We start from the raw sequence: 18,315 nt of genomic DNA, 5'->3' as shown, positions 1-18,315 counted from the left end.
TATTTCGCCACTATTGCCTATTTATTGCCTTACCTCCCTAATCTTACTTCATTTGCACACACTCTATGTAGACTTTTCTATTGTCATTGACTGTACGTTTGTTTATTCCATGTGTAACTCTGTGTTGTTTGTGTCGCACTGCTTTGCTTTATCTTGGCCTGGTTGCAGTTGTAAATTAGAACTTGTTTTTAACTGGCCTACCTGGTTAAATAAAGGTGACATAAATTAAATCAAATAAAACACTGGCACACTGCTTCTCACCTCAGAGCCAAAGCTGGGCTCAGGGTTGGTGTGTGTTGGGAGTGTTCCAGGATGACTGGGTTCCTCAGTGACCTCCTCAGGTACCATCTCAGTAACTGTTACCCTCTTAGCCTCCTCTGGCTCTGGTACTGGTGCTGGGATAGAGGAAGGGCTGGGGGATGGAGCACTGGGAGTGTCCACTGAAATACACCTGAGCAGGCATGATGGAAGAACAGAGAAATTGGTTAATCTTGTGTGTGTGTGTGTGTGTGTGTGTGTGTGTGTGTATTAGTACACCCTCATTTGTTTTACCTCTGCTGCACTGTGTCTCTCTCCAGTGTCTGTTCAGCAGTAGAGGCGGCTCGAGCTCTGGGTTGATCTGCCCTCTCCACATCAATCTCACACTTCTTGGGACACAGCACCTGTAGAAGAACAACACATTTAATAACTCCACCATACAACCTTATTACAAAACATCATGTATTGAATCAATACACATCTATAGTGCCTCCTACTGGTTAAGATAGTGTTTCTAAAGTACTGTAACTGCAAGAGTGTGTTTCACCTTCAGTTCAGCCCTCAGTAGAATCTGACTGTCAGGTGAGGCTCCATCCAGACTCAGCCACTGATCCAGGACCAGATCTGGTTCTGACAGCAGCTCTCTGACTGGTACCACCAGAGAACCCATCGCCTGATCCCAAGCACTGGAGAGCTAGAGAAAGATAAATAAAGAGGGAATTACACTGAACATAAACATAAAGGCAACATGTAAAGTGTTGGTTCCATGTTTCAAGAGCTGAAATAAAAGAGCACCGAAAATGTCCATACGCACAAAAAGCTTACTTCTCTCAAATTTTGTGTACAAATTGGTTAATATCCCTGTTGGGAGATTTGTGTGGATGAATTGCATTTAACAGAGACTGTGCTAGATGTTTACAGTGAGTGACATTATGTTTTAATTAAACATTATCCATGTTTAGTGACTCCATCCTGAAGCAGACTGAACTCTCACCTTCACTATGAGAATCTCCTCTCTGGGGTCACGAACCAGGAAGTAGAAAGCCTCTTCCCATTGGGGGGAATTGGTACGATCACACACCTTCAGAGAGACAGAGAAATGTACTTTCACGGCAGATCCTGTTACGAGTCATGCATTTGAGATCTACATGTACGGTTTTTCACCTTGGTTCTGTAGGTTGTCTCTCCCAGAACAAGCTCAGCTCCAGCATTTGGCTCCTTCCCACTTTTCTTCAACTACAAACACACAGGGATCACACAATACAACAGTCAAAATCAAACACTGACTGAGCAATTCAAAAAGATTGAACATATAAACATTTATGCATAACACTTATAACAGCTGCCAAAACTAGACATCAACCTGAAGCCAGAGTTCAAAAGTTCAAAATAGCTCAGTGACAGAGGTGAAGTGGTGAAAGGTCAGAGGTGACTCACAGGCAGTGAGTGGGCTCTGTCCATGTAGACGAAGAGCAGAGCAGCAGAGGGAACAGCCTTGTTCTGGTAGGACTGGATAGACTGCAGCTGCAACACCTGGAGCATGGGGAGAAAAGAGTTCAATCACTTTGAAATAACATCAAAACAGGTGGTTAAAAGGTTAAAAACGAGTAATAGAATGAGAGAGACATGGGGAGAAGGGGTACTGAGATAGGGAGAGGTGAGGACAGGGCAAAAGTAACACTGGAAAACTACAGAGAGGGGCGCGGAGGTGTGAAAAATATATAAATTGACGAGACAGAACGGAGGGAAGTAGAACTGACCTGATCCAGTCTGTCTGGTTGTGATACTGTTGGTACCCACTCCAGTACCAGGTGAACACGACCTGACTTCACATCATTCAGAATGTACCACTGAAAAAGAGACAAGAAACCACACATCAGACGGTGTACTAAAACCAATACACACATTATACAGATGAGTGTACCGACTACCGATGTAAGCGAGTACAGACATCATTTAGTACACGAGCAGAGAGAGATGTAAGCATTACCTGGTCGGTATACTGGGAGTGTATGATGTCTCTCATACTGATGTTACACCTGTACACAGGAGGGAAAAATACAGTCAGAAATCAAACAACACTTTGACAGGGAACAACATGGCTAACAAAAAGTACAGGACCCAACCTGGATGTATACCAAATGGAATCCTATTCTCTACATAGTGCACTAATTAGTGTCAAAATCAGTGCACTTTATATACGGCATAGGGTTCCATTTGGAACGCAGAGCAGCTCCTCTCACCTGCCCAGGAAGTCATCCTTGTCCATGTCTTTATCATACAGCTCTACCTGGACCTCCTGATCTGACTGTGGGGTCATCACCGTCTGGGGAAACACATCATATTGACGGTAACACTTAGAGAGGAAACTATAAGTAAACCTATAGAGCAGGAGTCATGACAGTCGTTGACAGACAACATGTCATAAATACTTCATATGAATATTCTTAAGTGTAGAAAGTTCACATTTCTACTCCTATTCATCAGAAAGCAATAGATTGCATGAAACATAATTCCACAAAGAACAGTTTCCAGACTTTCCACAGACAAAGCCCCCAGTTAGAAAAAAGAGAGACTACAGTGGATGCAGAGAGCTAACGTTGAATCAGGTGAGAAATGGCAGACATAACAAGGTTGACTCACGTCAGAATACAATGTTGCGTAGACTTATGGCCAGAGCTGGGGTCAATTCTAAAGTTGGTATACTAGGTTACTTAGGAGTTACCTGAAATAAATGTCTGTTTTGTTTAGAGAAGTAAAACAAATATATTCAGAGAAGTTTAAAACTTGTTAGGGTCTTTTTTTTCAGAATTTCTGCCTGACTGACGTGCCCAAAGTAAACTGCCTTTTACTCAGGCCCAGAAGCCAGGATATGGATATAATTGGTAGCATTGGATAATGCATAAGACTATAAAATAATGCATAAGACTATAACACAATTGCTATGGTAGGAGAAAATCCAAATAAAAAATATGTTTTGAGATCCCAGGCTCTTATAATGGAAAGCTATGGGTCCTATGCAATTCCAGCTCCCAGATTGCAATTTCTATGGCTTCCACTAGATGTCAACAGTCTTTATTCAAGGTTTCAGGCTTGTTTCTTCCCAAACGAGGAAGAATTTGGAGTTTTGGCACTGGGAGTCACAATTGGAAATCAGTCTGTGGGTGCGTGACGAAGAGGACGCGCACTTGCTAATTTGACTTTTCTATTGAACATACTTCTTTCCGTATGAAATATTATAGTTTCTTTACATTTTAGGGTACCTGAGGATTAGATAGAAACGTGACTTGGTTTAACAAAGTTTAGTGGTAGCTTTTTGGATTAATTTGTCTGCAGGTAGAACGAGTGGATTACCAAAATCGATGACACCAACTAAACTGACTTTTTGGAGGACCGGCTGAGGAGGACCGGCTGAGAAAGCTGGATGCAATCACAAACGAATAATAGGCAGACGTGGTCTAAACTATTAGAGTGTTAGCAACCAGGAAATGGCAGAGAGATTTATGCATAGTGCAACTTTAAGGAGAAAAACAGAAGAAAATGTTACACATCTACTACAATAGGTACACAAAGGAGACAAGGAGGTCAACAACTGGTGTTTGGGAAACTACATTGGTGAGACCCGCGCAGAGAAGGAAGAAAAGAAGATGACCAAGCTCCTGAAGACCGAAGCAAATCAACAGAAGGTCGAAGGGCAATGGCTCGAGTGGGAGAAATCCAAAGCCAAAAAGAAACAGATAAAGAAAATGCAGGAGAGGACCAAATACAATTGACTATAGAAACATATCAAGGTAAATGTTAAAGCTGCATTATGAAACTTTTTGGGCAACCCAACTAAAATCACATAGAAATGTGTGTCACTATTTCTATGCTTCCTGTTCTTAAGTTTTGTTTTTGCGTCTTTTACTTTCGCTTTTGTACACCAGCTTCAAAGACCTAAAACAAGGAGGTCATATTGAGACTTAACTCTCTTCTACAAATGAGCCCTGCACGATACAAAAACAAGCACATACAACAGGCAAGTATCGAAAAAAACAAAGCCCATAAGATACAAAACACAGTCAATTAAAACCAACACATTCTTCATTATAAAAATCCTCTGTCAGCTGTCTGAATTGACCTAGGGCCTTCCAAGTATCCAATCCAAATGTCTTTTGGCGATTATTCCAAACAGGGTGCAAGGCAATTAGAGGCAGATTTACCTAACTTTGTAGACACCAAATGACTATCCAAACTTAACCAACTCTGTGAAGGAGTTTGGTAACTTGTCATTTGAAATCTTAACAGTAATGTTAGGTAAGTCTGAAGCTTATGGAGCAGGGCTTTGTAAAAAAAAAAGAGCGTAATGATGTGATCTACGTGACTTTAAAGAGGTCCAGCCAACCTTTTGGTAAAGAATGCAGTGATGAGAATTAAAACAGTCTCCTGTGATAAAAGGAAGAGTGCTATGACAAACGGCATCCAGGGGTTTCAGAGTAGTGGCAGCAGCACATTGATAAATAGTATCACCATAATCAAGAACAGATAGAAAGAATGACTGCACAATCTGCTTCCTGCTGACGTGAGAGAGGCAAGATCTGTTTCTATAAAATAAAATAAAAACACTTTAAATGTTAGATCTTAACAAGCTCAAAATACAATATTTTTGGTTACGTGAAATATATTTCACAGCGGTTTAGATGGTACAGTGATTCTTTACACTATACTTGCTTGTTTTGTCACAAACTGAAATTAGACAAACTGCTAGAATTTCTGCACGCAGGAAATGGCAGAGCGACTTCTGCATAGTGCATATTTGAATTTAAGATTGGGTTTTGTGTCAACAGTCACTTGTGGACTCTACTAATGAGTTAAGTGAATGTATCAACTGTAATCAGGCTAGTTGTTGTACCTCAGCTATGTGAAAACACACTGTATTCATACTAATTTACCCTTAACACTTCTCCCCTTTCGTTGTTCTATTTCTCAGCTCTGGTGTGTTAGAAGACTATCTTCTTCTTACTCTTCATCGTATTCTTTATCTTTTGCTATTCAGGACTATCAGCATTATTAATAACAAATAAATTGCAATATTGTCACTTTGCCTTTGTTCCATATTCTGTTAGACAGGATGGATGGTTCACTTAATGACATGCCAAATATTGCTACTTTTTTATTTTATTTCACCTTTATTTAACCAGATAGGCTAGTTGAGAACAAGTTCTCATTTACAACTGCGACCTGGCCAAGATAAAGCATAGCAGTGTGAACAGACAGCAACACAGAGTTACACATGGCGTAAACAATAAACAAGTCAATAACACAGTACAAAAAAAAATTATAAATTAAAAAAGAGTCTATATACATTGTGTGCAAAAGGCATGAAGAGGTAGGCGAATAATTACAATTTAGCAGATTAACACTGGAGTGATACATGATCAGATGGTCATGTGCAGGTAGAGATACTGGTGTGCAAAAGAGCAGAAAAGTAAAGTACTGAATACCTCCATACCTCATACATCTCGTTCCAGGTGGGGTTGAGGTTCTCCTTGATCACATGACTCTTAAACTTGACCCCTCCGATGTTGATCTTGACGTACGGGTCACTCTTGCCCTTCTTCAGGCCCCCCATCAGATTGTCCTTGGCGATTAGATTCTGGGCCTCCAGTAGGTGGATTCTCAGCACCCCCTAAAAACAAACACTAGTAACAAGACTGTACAAAAAACAGCAGTGTAGCATGAAATACCTGATTCACACAGCACTGTACATAGTATTAAATAACTTATTCACACAGAAAATGGTACTGCTCGGCTATGAAAAGCCAACTGACATTTACTCCTGAGGTACTGACCTGTAGCACCCTCTACAACCACTGTGATTAATATTTGAACCTGCTGGTCATCTATGAACATCTTGAAGAACAATCTGGCCTTGACGGCCATGTACTCTTAGAATTTCCACCCGGCACAGCCAGAAAAGGACTGGCCAACCAAAGCATCCTTCACTCATGCTGCCAAACATACCCTCGTAAAACTGACTATCCTACCAATCCTTGACTTCAGCGATGTCATTTACAAAATAGCCTCCAACACTTTACTCAGCAAATTGGATGCAGTCTATCAGAGTGCCATCCATTTTGTCACCAAAGTCCCATATACTACCCATGACTGCGACCTGTATGCTCTCGTTGGCTGGCCCTCGCTTCTTATTCGTCGCCAAACCCATTGGCTCAAGGTCATCTTTAAGTCTTTGCTAGGTAAAGCCCCGCCTTATCTCAGCTCACTGGTCACCATAGCAGCACCAACCCGTAGCACGCGCTCCAGCAGGTATATCTCACTGGTCATCCACAAAGCCAACTCCTCCTTTGGCCGCCTTTCCTTCCAGTTCTCTGCTGCCAATGACTGGAACGAATTGCAAAAATCACTGAAGCTGGAGACTCATATCTCCCTCACTAACTCGAAGCATCAGCTGACAGAGCAGCTTACAGATCATTGCACCTGTACATAGCCCATCTGTAAATAGCCCACCCAACTACCTCATCCCAATGTTATATTTATTTTTTGCTCCTTTGCACCCCAGTATCTCTACCTGCACATTCACCTTCTGCACATCTATCACTCAGTGTTTAATTGCTAAATTGTAATTATTTCGCCACTATTGCCTATTTATTGCCTTACCTCCCTAATCTTACTTCATTTGCACACACTCTATGTAGACTTTTCTATTGTCATTGACTGTACGTTTGTTTATTCCATGTGTAACTCTGTGTTGTTTGTGTCGCACTGCTTTGCTTTATCTTGGCCTGGTTGCAGTTGTAAATTAGAACTTGTTTTTAACTGGCCTACCTGGTTAAATAAAGGTGACATAAATTAAATCAAATAAAACACTGGCACACTGCTTCTCACCTCAGAGCCAAAGCTGGGCTCAGGGTTGGTGTGTGTTGGGAGTGTTCCAGGATGACTGGGTTCCTCAGTGACCTCCTCAGGTACCATCTCAGTAACTGTTACCCTCTTAGCCTCCTCTGGCTCTGGTACTGGTGCTGGGATAGAGGAAGGGCTGGGGGATGGAGCACTGGGAGTGTCCACTGAAATACACCTGAGCAGGCATGATGGAAGAACAGAGAAATTGGTTAATCTTGTGTGTGTGTGTGTGTGTGTGTGTGTGTGTGTGTGTATTAGTACACCCTCATTTGTTTTACCTCTGCTGCACTGTGTCTCTCTCCAGTGTCTGTTCAGCAGTAGAGGCGGCTCGAGCTCTGGGTTGATCTGCCCTCTCCACATCAATCTCACACTTCTTGGGACACAGCACCTGTAGAAGAACAACACATTTAATAACTCCACCATACAACCTTATTACAAAACATCATGTATTGAATCAATACACATCTATAGTGCCTCCTACTGGTTAAGATAGTGTTTCTAAAGTACTGTAACTGCAAGAGTGTGTTTCACCTTCAGTTCAGCCCTCAGTAGAATCTGACTGTCAGGTGAGGCTCCATCCAGACTCAGCCACTGATCCAGGACCAGATCTGGTTCTGACAGCAGCTCTCTGACTGGTACCACCAGAGAACCCATCGCCTGATCCCAAGCACTGGAGAGCTAGAGAAAGATAAATAAAGAGGGAATTACACTGAACATAAACATAAAGGCAACATGTAAAGTGTTGGTTCCATGTTTCAAGAGCTGAAATAAAAGAGCACCGAAAATGTCCATACGCACAAAAAGCTTACTTCTCTCAAATTTTGTGTACAAATTGGTTAATATCCCTGTTGGGAGATTTGTGTGGATGAATTGCATTTAACAGAGACTGTGCTAGATGTTTACAGTGAGTGACATTATGTTTTAATTAAACATTATCCATGTTTAGTGACTCCATCCTGAAGCAGACTGAACTCTCACCTTCACTATGAGAATCTCCTCTCTGGGGTCACGAACCAGGAAGTAGAAAGCCTCTTCCCATTGGGGGGAATTGGTACGATCACACACCTTCAGAGAGACAGAGAAATGTACTTTCACGGCAGATCCTGTTACGAGTCATGCATTTGAGATCTACATGTACGGTTTTTCACCTTGGTTCTGTAGGTTGTCTCTCCCAGAACAAGCTCAGCTCCAGCATTTGGCTCCTTCCCACTTTTCTTCAACTACAAACACACAGGGATCACACAATACAACAGTCAAAATCAAACACTGACTGAGCAATTCAAAAAGATTGAACATATAAACATTTATGCATAACACTTATAACAGCTGCCAAAACTAGACATCAACCTGAAGCCAGAGTTCAAAAGTTCAAAATAGCTCAGTGACAGAGGTGAAGTGGTGAAAGGTCAGAGGTGACTCACAGGCAGTGAGTGGGCTCTGTCCATGTAGACGAAGAGCAGAGCAGCAGAGGGAACAGCCTTGTTCTGGTAGGACTGGATAGACTGCAGCTGCAACACCTGGAGCATGGGGAGAAAAGAGTTCAATCACTTTGAAATAACATCAAAACAGGTGGTTAAAAGGTTAAAAACGAGTAATAGAATGAGAGAGACATGGGGAGAAGGGGTACTGAGATAGGGAGAGGTGAGGACAGGGCAAAAGTAACACTGGAAAACTACAGAGAGGGGCGCGGAGGTGTGAAAAATATATAAATTGACGAGACAGAACGGAGGGAAGTAGAACTGACCTGATCCAGTCTGTCTGGTTGTGATACTGTTGGTACCCACTCCAGTACCAGGTGAACACGACCTGACTTCACATCATTCAGAATGTACCACTGAAAAAGAGACAAGAAACCACACATCAGACGGTGTACTAAAACCAATACACACATTATACAGATGAGTGTACCGACTACCGATGTAAGCGAGTACAGACATCATTTAGTACACGAGCAGAGAGAGATGTAAGCATTACCTGGTCGGTATACTGGGAGTGTATGATGTCTCTCATACTGATGTTACACCTGTACACAGGAGGGAAAAATACAGTCAGAAATCAAACAACACTTTGACAGGGAACAACATGGCTAACAAAAAGTACAGGACCCAACCTGGATGTATACCAAATGGAATCCTATTCTCTACATAGTGCACTAATTAGTGTCAAAATCAGTGCACTTTATATACGGCATAGGGTTCCATTTGGAACGCAGAGCAGCTCCTCTCACCTGCCCAGGAAGTCATCCTTGTCCATGTCTTTATCATACAGCTCTACCTGGACCTCCTGATCTGACTGTGGGGTCATCACCGTCTGGGGAAACACATCATATTGACGGTAACACTTAGAGAGGAAACTATAAGTAAACCTATAGAGCAGGAGTCATGACAGTCGTTGACAGACAACATGTCATAAATACTTCATATGAATATTCTTAAGTGTAGAAAGTTCACATTTCTACTCCTATTCATCAGAAAGCAATAGATTGCATGAAACATAATTCCACAAAGAACAGTTTCCAGACTTTCCACAGACAAAGCCCCCAGTTAGAAAAAAGAGAGACTACAGTGGATGCAGAGAGCTAACGTTGAATCAGGTGAGAAATGGCAGACATAACAAGGTTGACTCACGTCAGAATACAATGTTGCGTAGACTTATGGCCAGAGCTGGGGTCAATTCTAAAGTTGGTATACTAGGTTACTTAGGAGTTACCTGAAATAAATGTCTGTTTTGTTTAGAGAAGTAAAACAAATATATTCAGAGAAGTTTAAAACTTGTTAGGGTCTTTTTTTTCAGAATTTCTGCCTGACTGACGTGCCCAAAGTAAACTGCCTTTTACTCAGGCCCAGAAGCCAGGATATGGATATAATTGGTAGCATTGGATAATGCATAAGACTATAAAATAATGCATAAGACTATAACACAATTGCTATGGTAGGAGAAAATCCAAATAAAAAATATGTTTTGAGATCCCAGGCTCTTATAATGGAAAGCTATGGGTCCTATGCAATTCCAGCTCCCAGATTGCAATTTCTATGGCTTCCACTAGATGTCAACAGTCTTTATTCAAGGTTTCAGGCTTGTTTCTTCCCAAACGAGGAAGAATTTGGAGTTTTGGCACTGGGAGTCACAATTGGAAATCAGTCTGTGGGTGCGTGACGAAGAGGACGCGCACTTGCTAATTTGACTTTTCTATTGAACATACTTCTTTCCGTATGAAATATTATAGTTTCTTTACATTTTAGGGTACCTGAGGATTAGATAGAAACGTGACTTGGTTTAACAAAGTTTAGTGGTAGCTTTTTGGATTAATTTGTCTGCAGGTAGAACGAGTGGATTACCAAAATCGATGACACCAACTAAACTGACTTTTTGGAGGACCGGCTGAGGAGGACCGGCTGAGAAAGCTGGATGCAATCACAAACGAATAATAGGCAGACGTGGTCTAAACTATTAGAGTGTTAGCAACCAGGAAATGGCAGAGAGATTTATGCATAGTGCAACTTTAAGGAGAAAAACAGAAGAAAATGTTACACATCTACTACAATAGGTACACAAAGGAGACAAGGAGGTCAACAACTGGTGTTTGGGAAACTACATTGGTGAGACCCGCGCAGAGAAGGAAGAAAAGAAGATGACCAAGCTCCTGAAGACCGAAGCAAATCAACAGAAGGTCGAAGGGCAATGGCTCGAGTGGGAGAAATCCAAAGCCAAAAAGAAACAGATAAAGAAAATGCAGGAGAGGACCAAATACAATTGACTATAGAAACATATCAAGGTAAATGTTAAAGCTGCATTATGAAACTTTTTGGGCAACCCAACTAAAATCACATAGAAATGTGTGTCACTATTTCTATGCTTCCTGTTCTTAAGTTTTGTTTTTGCGTCTTTTACTTTCGCTTTTGTACACCAGCTTCAAAGACCTAAAACAAGGAGGTCATATTGAGACTTAACTCTCTTCTACAAATGAGCCCTGCACGATACAAAAACAAGCACATACAACAGGCAAGTATCGAAAAAAACAAAGCCCATAAGATACAAAACACAGTCAATTAAAACCAACACATTCTTCATTATAAAAATCCTCTGTCAGCTGTCTGAATTGACCTAGGGCCTTCCAAGTATCCAATCCAAATGTCTTTTGGCGATTATTCCAAACAGGGTGCAAGGCAATTAGAGGCAGATTTACCTAACTTTGTAGACACCAAATGACTATCCAAACTTAACCAACTCTGTGAAGGAGTTTGGTAACTTGTCATTTGAAATCTTAACAGTAATGTTAGGTAAGTCTGAAGCTTATGGAGCAGGGCTTTGTAAAAAAAAAAGAGCGTAATGATGTGATCTACGTGACTTTAAAGAGGTCCAGCCAACCTTTTGGTAAAGAATGCAGTGATGAGAATTAAAACAGTCTCCTGTGATAAAAGGAAGAGTGCTATGACCAACGGCATCCAGGGGTTTCAGAGTAGTGGCAGCAGCACATTGATAAATAGTATCACCATAATCAAGAACAGATAGAAAGAATGACTGCACAATCTGCTTCCTGCTGACGTGAGAGAGGCAAGATCTGTTTCTATAAAATAAAATAAAAACACTTTAAATGTTAGATCTTAACAAGCTCAAAATACAATATTTTTGGTTACGTGAAATATATTTCACAGCGGTTTAGATGGTACAGTGATTCTTTACACTATACTTGCTTGTTTTGTCACAAACTGAAATTAGACAAACTGCTAGAATTTCTGCACGCAGGAAATGGCAGAGCGACTTCTGCATAGTGCATATTTGAATTTAAGATTGGGTTTTGTGTCAACAGTCACTTGTGGACTCTACTAATGAGTTAAGTGAATGTATCAACTGTAATCAGGCTAGTTGTTGTACCTCAGCTATGTGAAAACACACTGTATTCATACTAATTTACCCTTAACACTTCTCCCCTTTCGTTGTTCTATTTCTCAGCTCTGGTGTGTTAGAAGACTATCTTCTTCTTACTCTTCATCGTATTCTTTATCTTTTGCTATTCAGGACTATCAGCATTATTAATAACAAATAAATTGCAATATTGTCACTTTGCCTTTGTTCCATATTCTGTTAGACAGGATGGATGGTTCACTTAATGACATGCCAAATATTGCTACTTTTTTATTTTATTTCACCTTTATTTAACCAGATAGGCTAGTTGAGAACAAGTTCTCATTTACAACTGCGACCTGGCCAAGATAAAGCATAGCAGTGTGAACAGACAGCAACACAGAGTTACACATGGCGTAAACAATAAACAAGTCAATAACACAGTACAAAAAAAAATTATAAATTAAAAAAGAGTCTATATACATTGTGTGCAAAAGGCATGAAGAGGTAGGCGAATAATTACAATTTAGCAGATTAACACTGGAGTGATACATGATCAGATGGTCATGTGCAGGTAGAGATACTGGTGTGCAAAAGAGCAGAAAAGTAAAGTACTGAATACCTCCATACCTCATACATCTCGTTCCAGGTGGGGTTGAGGTTCTCCTTGATCACATGACTCTTAAACTTGACCCCTCCGATGTTGATCTTGACGTACGGGTCACTCTTGCCCTTCTTCAGGCCCCCCATCAGATTGTCCTTGGCGATTAGATTCTGGGCCTCCAGTAGGTGGATTCTCAGCACCCCCTAAAAACAAACACTAGTAACAAGACTGTACAAAAAACAGCAGTGTAGCATGAAATACCTGATTCACACAGCACTGTACATAGTATTAAATAACTTATTCACACAGAAAATGGTACTGCTCGGCTATGAAAAGCCAACTGACATTTACTCCTGAGGTACTGACCTGTAGCACCCTCTACAACCACTGTGATTAATATTTGAACCTGCTGGTCATCTATGAACATCTTGAAGAACAATCTGGCCTTGACGGCCATGTACTCTTAGAATTTCCACCCGGCACAGCCAGAAAAGGACTGGCCAACCAAAGCATCCTTCACTCATGCTGCCAAACATACCCTCGTAAAACTGACTATCCTACCGATCCTTGACTTCAGCGATGTCATTTACAAAATAGCCTCCAACACTTTACTCAGCAAATTGGATGCAGTCTATCAGAGTGCCATCCATTTTGTCACCAAAGTCCCATATACTACCCATGACTGCGACCTGTATGCTCTCGTTGGCTGGCCCTCGCTTCTTATTCGTCGCCAAACCCATTGGCTCAAGGTCATCTTTAAGTCTTTGCTAGGTAAAGCCCCGCCTTATCTCAGCTCACTGGTCACCATAGCAGCACCAACCCGTAGCACGCGCTCCAGCAGGTATATCTCACTGGTCATCCACAAAGCCAACTCCTCCTTTGGCCGCCTTTCCTTCCAGTTCTCTGCTGCCAATGACTGGAACGAATTGCAAAAATCACTGAAGCTGGAGACTCATATCTCCCTCACTAACTCGAAGCATCAGCTGACAGAGCAGCTTACAGATCATTGCACCTGTACATAGCCCATCTGTAAATAGCCCACCCAACTACCTCATCCCAATGTTATATTTATTTTTTGCTCCTTTGCACCCCAGTATCTCTACCTGCACATTCACCTTCTGCACATCTATCACTCAGTGTTTAATTGCTAAATTGTAATTATTTCGCCACTATTGCCTATTTATTGCCTTACCTCCCTAATCTTACTTCATTTGCACACACTCTATGTAGACTTTTCTATTGTCATTGACTGTACGTTTGTTTATTCCATGTGTAACTCTGTGTTGTTTGTGTCGCACTGCTTTGCTTTATCTTGGCCTGGTTGCAGTTGTAAATTAGAACTTGTTTTTAACTGGCCTACCTGGTTAAATAAAGGTGACATAAATTAAATCAAATAAAACACTGGCACACTGCTTCTCACCTCAGAGCCAAAGCTGGGCTCAGGGTTGGTGTGTGTTGGGAGTGTTCCAGGATGACTGGGTTCCTCAGTGACCTCCTCAGGTACCATCTCAGTAACTGTTACCCTCTTAGCCTCCTCTGGCTCTGGTACTGGTGCTGGGATAGAGGAAGGGCTGGGGGATGGAGCACTGGGAGTGTCCACTGAAATACACCTGAGCAGGCATGATGGAAGAACAGAGAAATTGGTTAATCTTGTGTGTGTGTGTGTGTGTGTGTGTGTGTGTGTGTATTAGTACACCCTCATTTGTTTTACCTCTGCTGCACTGTGTCTCTCTCCAGTGTCTGTTCAGCAGTAGAGGCGGCTCGAGCTCTGGGTTGATCTGCCCTCTCCACATCAATCTCACACTTCTTGGGACACAGCACCTGTAGAAGAACAACACATTTAATAACTCCACCATACAACCTTATTACAAAACATCATGTATTGAATCAATACACATCTATAGTGCCTCCTACTGGTTAAGATAGTGTTTCTAAAGTACTGTAACTGCAAGAGTGTGTTTCACCTTCAGTTCAGCCCTCAGTAGAATCTGACTGTCAGGTGAGGCTCCATCCAGACTCAGCCACTGATCCAGGACCAGATCTGGTTCTGACAGCAGCTCTCTGACTGGTACCACCAGAGAACCCATCGCCTGATCCCAAGCACTGGAGAGCTAGAGAAAGATAAATAAAGAGGGAATTACACTGAACATAAACATAAAGGCAACATGTAAAGTGTTGGTTCCATGTTTCAAGAGCTGAAATAAAAGAGCACCGAAAATGTCCATACGCACAAAAAGCTTACTTCTCTCAAATTTTGTGTACAAATTGGTTAATATCCCTGTTGGGAGATTTGTGTGGATGAATTGCATTTAACAGAGACTGTGCTAGATGTTTACAGTGAGTGACATTATGTTTTAATTAAACATTATCCATGTTTAGTGACTCCATCCTGAAGCAGACTGAACTCTCACCTTCACTATGAGAATCTCCTCTCTGGGGTCACGAACCAGGAAGTAGAAAGCCTCTTCCCATTGGGGGGAATTGGTACGATCACACACCTTCAGAGAGACAGAGAAATGTACTTTCACGGCAGATCCTGTTACGAGTCATGCATTTGAGATCTACATGTACGGTTTTTCACCTTGGTTCTGTAGGTTGTCTCTCCCAGAACAAGCTCAGCTCCAGCATTTGGCTCCTTCCCACTTTTCTTCAACTACAAACACACAGGGATCACACAATACAACAGTCAAAATCAAACACTGACTGAGCAATTCAAAAAGATTGAACATATAAACATTTATGCATAACACTTATAACAGCTGCCAAAACTAGACATCAACCTGAAGCCAGAGTTCAAAAGTTCAAAATAGCTCAGTGACAGAGGTGAAGTGGTGAAAGGTCAGAGGTGACTCACAGGCAGTGAGTGGGCTCTGTCCATGTAGACGAAGAGCAGAGCAGCAGAGGGAACAGCCTTGTTCTGGTAGGACTGGATAGACTGCAGCTGCAACACCTGGAGCATGGGGAGAAAAGAGTTCAATCACTTTGAAATAACATCAAAACAGGTGGTTAAAAGGTTAAAAACGAGTAATAGAATGAGAGAGACATGGGGAGAAGGGGTACTGAGATAGGGAGAGGTGAGGACAGGGCAAAAGTAACACTGGAAAACTACAGAGAGGGGCGCGGAGGTGTGAAAAATATATAAATTGACGAGACAGAACGGAGGGAAGTAGAACTGACCTGATCCAGTCTGTCTGGTTGTGATACTGTTGGTACCCACTCCAGTACCAGGTGAACACGACCTGACTTCACATCATTCAGAATGTACCACTGAAAAAGAGACAAGAAACCACACATCAGACGGTGTACTAAAACCAATACACACATTATACAGATGAGTGTACCGACTACCGATGTAAGCGAGTACAGACATCATTTAGTACACGAGCAGAGAGAGATGTAAGCATTACCTGGTCGGTATACTGGGAGTGTATGATGTCTCTCATACTGATGTTACACCTGTACACAGGAGGGAAAAATACAGTCAGAAATCAAACAACACTTTGACAGGGAACAACATGGCTAACAAAAAGTACAGGACCCAACCTGGATGTATACCAAATGGAATCCTATTCTCTACATAGTGCACTAATTAGTGTCAAAATCAGTGCACTTTATATACGGCATAGGGTTCCATTTGGAACGCAGAGCAGCTCCTCTCACCTGCCCAGGAAGTCATCCTTGTCCATGTCTTTATCATACAGCTCTACCTGGACCTCCTGATCTGACTGTGGGGTCATCACCGTCTGGGGAAACACATCATATTGACGGTAACACTTAGAGAGGAAACTATAAGTAAACCTATAGAGCAGGAGTCATGACAGTCGTTGACAGACAACATGTCATAAATACTTCATATGAATATTCTTAAGTGTAGAAAGTTCACATTTCTACTCCTATTCATCAGAAAGCAATAGATTGCATGAAACATAATTCCACAAAGAACAGTTTCCAGACTTTCCACAGACAAAGCCCCCAGTTAGAAAAAAGAGAGACTACAGTGGATGCAGAGAGCTAACGTTGAATCAGGTGAGAAATGGCAGACATAACAAGGTTGACTCACGTCAGAATACAATGTTGCGTAGACTTATGGCCAGAGCTGGGGTCAATTCTAAAGTTGGTATACTAGGTTACTTAGGAGTTACCTGAAATAAATGTCTGTTTTGTTTAGAGAAGTAAAACAAATATATTCAGAGAAGTTTAAAACTTGTTAGGGTCTTTTTTTTCAGAATTTCTGCCTGACTGACGTGCCCAAAGTAAACTGCCTTTTACTCAGGCCCAGAAGCCAGGATATGGATATAATTGGTAGCATTGGATAATGCATAAGACTATAAAATAATGCATAAGACTATAACACAATTGCTATGGTAGGAGAAAATCCAAATAAAAAATATGTTTTGAGATCCCAGGCTCTTATAATGGAAAGCTATGGGTCCTATGCAATTCCAGCTCCCAGATTGCAATTTCTATGGCTTCCACTAGATGTCAACAGTCTTTATTCAAGGTTTCAGGCTTGTTTCTTCCCAAACGAGGAAGAATTTGGAGTTTTGGCACTGGGAGTCACAATTGGAAATCAGTCTGTGGGTGCGTGACGAAGAGGACGCGCACTTGCTAATTTGACTTTTCTATTGAACATACTTCTTTCCGTATGAAATATTATAGTTTCTTTACATTTTAGGGTACCTGAGGATTAGATAGAAACGTGACTTGGTTTAACAAAGTTTAGTGGTAGCTTTTTGGATTAATTTGTCTGCAGGTAGAACGAGTGGATTACCAAAATCGATGACACCAACTAAACTGACTTTTTGGAGGACCGGCTGAGGAGGACCGGCTGAGAAAGCTGGATGCAATCACAAACGAATAATAGGCAGACGTGGTCTAAACTATTAGAGTGTTAGCAACCAGGAAATGGCAGAGAGATTTATGCATAGTGCAACTTTAAGGAGAAAAACAGAAGAAAATGTTACACATCTACTACAATAGGTACACAAAGGAGACAAGGAGGTCAACAACTGGTGTTTGGGAAACTACATTGGTGAGACCCGCGCAGAGAAGGAAGAAAAGAAGATGACCAAGCTCCTGAAGACCGAAGCAAATCAACAGAAGGTCGAAGGGCAATGGCTCGAGTGGGAGAAATCCAAAGCCAAAAAGAAACAGATAAAGAAAATGCAGGAGAGGACCAAATACAATTGACTATAGAAACATATCAAGGTAAATGTTAAAGCTGCATTATGAAACTTTTTGGGCAACCCAACTAAAATCACATAGAAATGTGTGTCACTATTTCTATGCTTCCTGTTCTTAAGTTTTGTTTTTGCGTCTTTTACTTTCGCTTTTGTACACCAGCTTCAAAGACCTAAAACAAGGAGGTCATATTGAGACTTAACTCTCTTCTACAAATGAGCCCTGCACGATACAAAAACAAGCACATACAACAGGCAAGTATCGAAAAAAACAAAGCCCATAAGATACAAAACACAGTCAATTAAAACCAACACATTCTTCATTATAAAAATCCTCTGTCAGCTGTCTGAATTGACCTAGGGCCTTCCAAGTATCCAATCCAAATGTCTTTTGGCGATTATTCCAAACAGGGTGCAAGGCAATTAGAGGCAGATTTACCTAACTTTGTAGACACCAAATGACTATCCAAACTTAACCAACTCTGTGAAGGAGTTTGGTAACTTGTCATTTGAAATCTTAACAGTAAT

General features: G+C 41.4%; 1 protein-coding gene across 2 annotated transcripts in view; it reads right to left on the bottom strand.

The window, feature by feature from the left end:
• The window catches only part of LOC110528191, a 96,372-nt gene that overhangs the window by 50,492 nt on the left and 27,565 nt on the right, over window positions 1-18,315 (bottom strand). For both annotated transcript variants that reach the window (XM_036983734.1, XM_036983733.1), the window contains exons 29-57: window positions 16,268-16,350; window positions 16,015-16,063; window positions 15,785-15,874; window positions 15,462-15,557; window positions 15,189-15,260; window positions 15,019-15,105; window positions 14,572-14,718; window positions 14,319-14,428; window positions 14,028-14,217; window positions 12,634-12,810; window positions 9,386-9,468; window positions 9,133-9,181; window positions 8,903-8,992; window positions 8,580-8,675; window positions 8,307-8,378; window positions 8,137-8,223; window positions 7,690-7,836; window positions 7,437-7,546; window positions 7,144-7,333; window positions 5,750-5,926; window positions 2,502-2,584; window positions 2,249-2,297; window positions 2,019-2,108; window positions 1,696-1,791; window positions 1,423-1,494; window positions 1,253-1,339; window positions 806-952; window positions 553-662; window positions 262-451 (exon numbers count right to left, since the gene is read on the bottom strand). In XM_036983734.1, the coding sequence (XP_036839629.1) occupies window positions 262-451; window positions 553-662; window positions 806-952; window positions 1,253-1,339; window positions 1,423-1,494; window positions 1,696-1,791; window positions 2,019-2,108; window positions 2,249-2,297; window positions 2,502-2,584; window positions 5,750-5,926; window positions 7,144-7,333; window positions 7,437-7,546; window positions 7,690-7,836; window positions 8,137-8,223; window positions 8,307-8,378; window positions 8,580-8,675; window positions 8,903-8,992; window positions 9,133-9,181; window positions 9,386-9,468; window positions 12,634-12,810; window positions 14,028-14,217; window positions 14,319-14,428; window positions 14,572-14,718; window positions 15,019-15,105; window positions 15,189-15,260; window positions 15,462-15,557; window positions 15,785-15,874; window positions 16,015-16,063; window positions 16,268-16,350 (3,126 nt within the window). The remainder of the gene's footprint in view (window positions 1-261; window positions 452-552; window positions 663-805; window positions 953-1,252; window positions 1,340-1,422; window positions 1,495-1,695; window positions 1,792-2,018; window positions 2,109-2,248; window positions 2,298-2,501; window positions 2,585-5,749; window positions 5,927-7,143; window positions 7,334-7,436; window positions 7,547-7,689; window positions 7,837-8,136; window positions 8,224-8,306; window positions 8,379-8,579; window positions 8,676-8,902; window positions 8,993-9,132; window positions 9,182-9,385; window positions 9,469-12,633; window positions 12,811-14,027; window positions 14,218-14,318; window positions 14,429-14,571; window positions 14,719-15,018; window positions 15,106-15,188; window positions 15,261-15,461; window positions 15,558-15,784; window positions 15,875-16,014; window positions 16,064-16,267; window positions 16,351-18,315) is intronic.

Source organism: Oncorhynchus mykiss, chromosome 7 (genome assembly GCF_013265735.2).
Source record: "Oncorhynchus mykiss isolate Arlee chromosome 7, USDA_OmykA_1.1, whole genome shotgun sequence".
Lineage (NCBI taxonomy): Eukaryota > Metazoa > Chordata > Actinopteri > Salmoniformes > Salmonidae > Oncorhynchus > Oncorhynchus mykiss.
This window is presented reverse-complemented; position numbering and strand designations above follow the sequence as displayed.